General features: G+C 42.3%; 1 protein-coding gene across 1 annotated transcript; it reads left to right on the top strand.

The window, feature by feature from the left end:
* Nucleotides 1-4,854: 4,854 nt before the first annotated feature.
* On the top strand, nucleotides 4,855-6,654 carry LOC128713031 (growth/differentiation factor 8-like). The gene is made up of 2 exons (XM_053807893.1): nucleotides 4,855-4,893; nucleotides 6,280-6,654. The coding sequence occupies exons 1-2, from the start codon at nucleotides 4,855-4,857 to the stop codon at nucleotides 6,652-6,654; spliced, it is 414 nt and encodes a 137-aa protein (XP_053663868.1).
* Nucleotides 6,655-7,377: the final 723 nt, after the last annotated feature.

The following is a 7,377-nucleotide window of genomic DNA, read 5'->3' as shown; positions in this document are numbered from 1 at the left end:
ATCAAACGACTGACCATGTTTATATGATAATTATAATAATGATACGATTTATCACCATATTCGTTTATTCGTAATATGGCCGATATGAAAGTAAGAGTTGTACGAGCCTGAACAAAATGTGTAGTCTTGCGAGTCGACCTTGATCAATTTATTGAACTGCTCTAAGAAAAAAAAAGAAACAAAAGAATCACGGAACGATCGAACGAACGAAGGATGGCGAAGGAAATCCGGTAGGATGTAGGAAAGTTTGAAATGCATCATGATACGTGGATATCGATATCGAAGAACATAAGTCACTTAGCCGAGGATGGATCATCTCGAAACAAACAGGTAGCCACGAGCGTTACGAGCGGTTTTGACTGGTGATTTGTGTGTGCGTGTGTGCATACGCATACGTACAGTATACACACGTATTTTGTAAAACGAACAATTGTAAACATAATTCTACTGATAACAGATAATGATTATATTGTACCGACACCGACACACAAACACACAACCACGCATGGAAGCATGCAAGGTAGAGAAAGCATAACATGAATCACGCAAAAAATCTTATGAACTTCGCGATTAGAATGTACTACTCCATATATACATACAACCCCTCACCGGACATTTTGGAGAGAATCCATTCATCCACACACACACACACACAAACAAACTCTGTGCACTTCCGCAATGAGCGCAATGTGTGCAGTAACTAGTAAGTTAATCTAGCCCGTAAAGACTATTAGCAGAATTCAACCGAAACGGTTTATATCGATTCTATATTTCACAATAATTCGTTGTTTTTTTTTCTTCTTCTTTTGGTAGTGTTTGTAGCGCATTTGTGCAGGCCATACAATTGTTGTGCGCCCTTGTTATAACACAGGAAAACAATAGATGAACGTAGAACGTAGGTCACACACACCGATCAGGGTTAGTCACTTAATGTTTTGTTTCCCAGGATGGTTCGACGATCGAGTGGTATACGAAAAGGATTTCGGTTGTACATTCCATTCGTTTACGTGCTATTGAAACAACTCGAAGTTGAAGTGCAATCAATGTAAACGACACAAAAAAAAAGAAGCAAATATTTATTAGTTTTGTTAAACAACCAAATTAATGGTGTTGTGCAGCAACGAGTTGTCGTGCATTATGACTGAGCGAAAAATGCATAACCTCTCATGTTTTGCTGATAGATGCTGTAGTAGAAACCTTCTCATCCTGTTCATTCCGCACTTTTATTTCGTCTATAAGCACACCCCTTCTTGTAGTGCTTTGAATATTTTACAAAAAAAAAAAAACATGTGTAGCGAAAACAAACAAAAAACGCAAATGTAGTATTATACAAAAACCATCCAATAATTATGAATACGTAAAAAAAACAACATGATTATAGCGTAAAGGGATATGAATTCCGGCGAAATGCAAGCTTATATACTCGCAATACCTTACTATTGATTCGTTCCGTTTGATCCGTTTGTTCTCGTAGGCGTAAAGCGATAGTGTCGTTAGATGTTCCCGTGTACCGAAAGCGCTGTATTTACCTGGCTTGTGTGACAAAACTCCTCCTGGTTTGCAAACCCTGCTACCAACCACCCCCGGCCAAACCCAAACAAATCTGCTGCTTGTACAGCTTGCACAATGCTTGCTTTATCAATAGCGTCTTTCCTTATTATGCCGGGCGGGGGGAGTATCAGTGCGAAATGTTAGTAATTTATTGTTGCGTACTGCACGGCGCACCGCTTACATCATCTAATCACCGCACACGCATAGAGCAATCCGTATCTGTTTACGCAAACGTATGGGTGCGGGTCCCTTGGGTTAGACCCGGTGGTGTGGAGCATTGATCAGCCGCGGCATCGCATTGATCGCATTGATCGGGTGTGGAAAAGGGAGACGAACGTTAATTGAAAGTGCACCACAATAACCCAACAAACCTTTAATTAATAAGCTGTAGTACAATCATTCGACATTCATACATTACACCATCGCGGTTAAGTATTCGTAAGCGTCCGGGTCGTGTGAGACTTGTCTGGGGGTATTATAAAATGGTGGCTCCCTTTGAATCAGTAACAGTAAGGGGGCAAAAAAAAAAGGATACAAGATCACACTTTGCCAAAGCGAGGGATTTCAAACTTTTCATTAGGCATGTGTGCGTGTAGGCGCGCGTGTTGTGCAGGTGGGATGAGATTATTTCAATGTAGAAACATTTGTTACGCGTATAGTAGATATAGGCACTGATTAGTGTTATCTTTTTCGATTACCAGACAGCAAGGCAATGTGTTCTCTCAAGGCAAAGCAATGCATAATCCTTCTCGAAAGCAAAAACAAAATAACACTCACACACACACACATCTGTGCCGTGCGGTGGAACTAGTGGAACTAGGAAGGTGTAACAAACTATTGTACTAAAAAAGCACACATTTAGTATCCCGGGGTCAATTCCTATCGTTTGTGAGCGGCTTGCAATTTTTCCATCCTTATGACTGCTGTGGGGCGTAATACGCAGGGACAAGTTTAATGTCCAATTATGAACAAGTGTAGATAATAATCAGCACCCGGGTAGCATCGAGGGCTAACACTAGCGGGTGCAAACCAAGCAAACACAATGGAGGAAAGTTTGTATCTTAAAGATACTATTATAAAAAAAAAGAGAAAACCATTCGTTCTATGGTAGTAGGATGCTTTTTTGCGCGCTTTTACACGGCACTTCTTTCATTTCTCGTTCTCGTTGTTGGTGTTCTATAGTAGTGATTGACTGTGGCGGTGGCCTAGCCTAGCCCGCGTTAATGCCGCGATCTTTTGCGACGTAGATTGGTAGATTCGTAGTGTTTTGCAAGCTTTCAGGGGGGGGGGGGGGGGGGGGGGGAAAGAGCGGGGGAAAGAAAACAAAAAAAGAAAACGTTAGAATTGTAGTGTCTCACCCGCTAAAATTGGCATAGCGCCCTCCGGGTAGTTATCAGCATGATGCGTATGTTGCATCTTTGTTTGCGTTCACTCCCATGCATCCCGTCGCCCACCCCACATCAATTGGACTCTTATGATGATTGAGTAGGATAATGTGTGACCCCGTTTGACACGAAACCTTTTCGAACCAATGATCTTTATCTCTAGAACGGGGGCATCTTTAGAAGATCAGCTAAATAAACGAGAGATGGGTGTGAGTGTGTGTGAGAGATCACGCCTGCTAGGATCGGTACGTTACACATTTCATACACTTAGTTTCCTTCAGCCTTTCTCAACCTCAATGAAAAGGAACAAATCATATTCGGATGCTCATTATATACACTTGAAACAAATATATTATATATATACACACATTAAATATATTTATAGCATGTATAAATGCATGATGATGATGGTAGCAAATTATGAATTATATTCTAAGTAGCTGCCGCCAAGACGAGGATCAAAACAAAAGAAGAAAAGACACACAGGAAGAGTGTATAAGCAAAGATACTTCGAGAAGATGTGTAGAACAGTGTCAGCACCAAGACCCTATGTTTCCTTTGGTTCCCGTGTCGATATTTAGCTTGAATTCGTATGGCATTACCCCACGTTTTGGCGAACGGAGCTGCGGGGGAACCATGTTTTTTTGCGGGAGGCTCAATAATGGGACGTTAGGAAGAGGGGATAACAGAAGAAGAATTTAATAAATGCACACCGGTTTAGATGAAAAAACGGTTAAAAGCGAGAGAAAGAGAGAGATGCGATGCTCCACCGAGGAGTTCTTCTGCCGAGCGGCCAACGAAATGGGAGAAGAGTACAGAGCGTAGAGTGAACAAAATGGAAATTCACAGACACACACACACACACATAAAGAAGGACACGTTTGAATAATGGCAGAATTGTGTGCAATGCAAAACAAGTGCAATAGTATAAGCTCTTTCTTCCTTTCTCGAAGTAGATAATATCATCATTTTCCAAATCTTTCTTCCAAATTGTTGTGTTGCGCGGATGTGTTGCAGTGACAAACTTTACTAATAAAACAAAACAACAACAACAACAACTACAACCTTAACAAATCTATTGCACTCTAGTGTAGCGGTATTTGATGAAATTAATTGCAACTTTGCTTTATGCTTTTGGAATTCTTTCGGTTTTGTGGCTCAAGTCTCTGGAGTTGGGAATCAATTTTCAATGCATCTAGCAGGCTGTGACACTTCTTCTGAAGGATTTTCACATCATATCATAGCAACACTCTTATATCACATCGAAATTTCAGAGTTAAAGGCTGTGTTTGGCATGTAGTTCGTGTTTCCTGGCACCATAGCCGTATATGGCAAACGATTTCCTACCCCGAATTGAGAAAATATTGAGAAATAAGTTCTTCATTGAGTCCCTCAAGCATGTTCAATACTCTTGTTGGACCTGGGTTAACAACTTAGTTTTGCCCAAATAGTTAAGTAAATAGTGGTTGGTTGTAGGCACAGTAGTGAAGGCAAAACCAAACCAAACATCAGTGGAAGATCACGATCTCCACAAATTGACCACAAGATCTTTTCGACAGTTTATACTTCGTTTAGAAATCCTCTCGGACGGACCCAAGCTATCGCTTTTGCGCAAGGAACCAATCAACCTGGAAGTAATTGGTGTCTGCCTCATTCCAGCACACAATAATCACCTCTTTTGCTCACTGTCGCTATGAGGAGTATATGCGAAGAAATTCCCACTACGCTCTGACATTTGATCAGAGTCGACGAACTCACTGTCGTACAGCGGATTAGACCCGCCAGGTTCCGATGGATTTGTCACGTTATGAGAATGACGACAGATTACCCAACCCGTAAAGTGTTTTTAAATCATCCTCATGGACAGAGGACAGATCAAACTGGAGATGGAGTAACTGGACCAAACTGAACATGGATAATGGATTGGCTGACGACGGCTCTCGATCTGCTGGTCGAAGTATTGACAATGATAATGACTAAATGTGAGTTTGTGGTTGATCAAGATCATACTGGAACAAATTCTTCAAATTCAAATTCAAGAGGTCTAGAGGCCTCCCATTTATGGCTTTCTTTGACTTAAATTACCCGTAGCTGAGGTCTGGATTAGTCCGGATGGGATTTTGGACCGGTCCTGTCGTGTTAAGACAGGCGCCTATACGAAATACACCACTGGACCGCCAAAAAAAAGAATTAAATTAAAGATATTGGTATTCGAGGCTTCCTTCCTACCTTCGCATCGAAGTCACACAGGTTAATTGTGATACATTGCCTGGAACATTGCTTGGGTGTAAATTCTCTGTTATAGAGAAGTCTAATCCCGTCAGCGCAATTTGTTAGTATATTTTGAACCCAAACCGTTTACAGCCTTGAAGTTGACGTGGATCTTACATTTTACATGCCGTTGCTACCCATCGGGCTAGACTTCTAGAAAAGAAGTATTTTTCGGGTTAGAGTTAGTCAAACAAATGGGATGCTGCCTCATGTTTCAGCCGAGTTCTTCTCCGATAGCGAGTCACCCGTCGTTCAATTAATTTCAATTGACCGGCCAGTGTCAATTAAATTGGCGCCACTTGCAGAATGGCAGAAGTGGCACAAACACACCAGCGTTCCGCAGGCAGATTGGCAGCAAACCAATACTGCTTTGCAGTTGCTGATTGCGTTAAATTCCGTGGAAAGTATGTGTAACCCGTATAAATGATCGGTCCCCGGAGATGTGGCGTGCTTAATCGTTGGGTGTTGTCTTGACGAAGCGGATCTCTTCTCGGGGGAGCGAATAGTTCTTCGTAGTGGGGGTTTTTTACTGCGGCTGCAAGTGGATCAATTTTGAAAAAAAGGAACAGACGCTTCCAATTTGTCAAACTATTTTGTACAAATATTGTGCCGTGAAAGGGGCTAACGCTTACTTTTCTAGGTTATGTTCACATGCTGTGTTCGTGGAGCAATTAAACTTTGGTGACCCTTGTTACATTTAGTGCTCATGTATAAATCGCCATCTTAAATCTGGCAGCAACAACATCGTACAAAGGATTTCGTATGTATGGTATTGTAACGATAAGCTCTTCTTAATGAAGTTCGTGACGGTAATTGTTTTCACTTTAGATGACATATTATATACGCAATGGGTGCCCTTAACTCTCTTATATTCTAGCCACATTCCACCAAATTGCCCACCCAACAGCAAAGACCAACAATCAATCCAACCATCGAAACTCTCCGTTGCCATCCATGAGCACTGTTGTTTCCATCTCTCTATATTTTGTTAACAAACAAACCCTTCGAACCCCGTCTAATCGTTTGTTGCCCTGTTCTTTAACCATTCCGCCATGCCGTTCACCACCGCTAGACACCGTACATCGAGATCATGTTCCGCGATGCACCGAAGAAGCGCATCAAGCGCAACCTGTCGCTGAACTGTGACGAGAATACGAACGAGACGCGGTGCTGCCGGTACCCGCTGAAGGTGGACTTTGAAAAGTTCGGCTGGGACTGGATCATCGCACCGAAGAGCTACGATGCGTGGTACTGTGCCGGTGAGTGCATGATCAGCTTCCTGCCGAAGTACGAGCACACGCACGTGATGCAGCTCAGCACGTCCGCCATACCGTGCTGTTCGCCGAAGAAGATGAGCTCGATCCAGCTGCTGTACTTCGACATGAGCTTCAACGTGATCTACAGCACCATCCCGAACATGGTGGTGGAAAAGTGCAGCTGCTCCTGAGATTGCGATCGTGAGCCGGTACGGTAAGTGGGAGTGTCGAGAGGGAATACTGCCCGGAGCGGGGAAAAGGATTTTCCCACACCGGTTCCATCGTAAAGGCAGAGGACACATTGGGTTGGGTTAACATCGAACACGAACGAAACAATAAACGCCGCGCGGCAGAGGAAAGGCAATTTGATAGAAAACAGGTCGTTAAAACTATTTACAATTCCACTGGTATCTGGTTAGCCTGGGCAGGGTGTTGTATTCCTTTCCGTTTTGGTCTTTCAAACAAAAATCAACTTCTACAAACGAGTCTGAAGATCGGTAACATTTTGGAGCTTAACTAAAAATTAGATCTAGATCGCTAAGCCTGTAGTAGATAGTCGTAGTAGGTAACGAATTGTACAAGGGCAAATATACATACACAAGCACATACACTTTAGGCAGTGGAGTATCAAAATTCTTAAAGTCATTATCGAGCAAAAACGAACGATTCGCTTGGAAGGTAGAGACTAATACAGGAAGACGACTGTTTGAGGCCAGACACTAGCAAGGAAACGAACGAACGAGAAAAAATAAGACACTAACTAGCTGTTTATGGAACGGAGACGGGTCGGTTCCTTATCTGTTTGGCTGCAATTGAACGGTACCAAAAACAAGAAGAAAAAAAAAAAACAAAAACCGAACGGTATACGATGAGCTTCAAACTGTTATAATACGTAGCAAAAAAACAAAATCCAA

The sequence above is a fragment of the Anopheles marshallii genome, chromosome 3 (genome assembly GCF_943734725.1).
Source record: "Anopheles marshallii chromosome 3, idAnoMarsDA_429_01, whole genome shotgun sequence".
NCBI classification, from domain to species: domain Eukaryota; kingdom Metazoa; phylum Arthropoda; class Insecta; order Diptera; family Culicidae; genus Anopheles; species Anopheles marshallii.
The sequence above is the reverse complement of the archived record's forward strand: the minus strand, read 5'-3'. Positions and strand labels throughout refer to the sequence as shown.

Bases quoted from the DNA above. Each gene is read 5' to 3' on its own strand.
- LOC128713031 (XM_053807893.1), top strand. From the start codon at position 4,855: ATGGATTGGCTGACGACGGCTCTCGATCTGCTGGTCGAA. The intron at 4,894-6,279 runs GTATTGACAATG...CACCACCGCTAG, and splicing joins CTCTCGATCTGCTGGTCGAA to ACACCGTACATCGAGATCAT.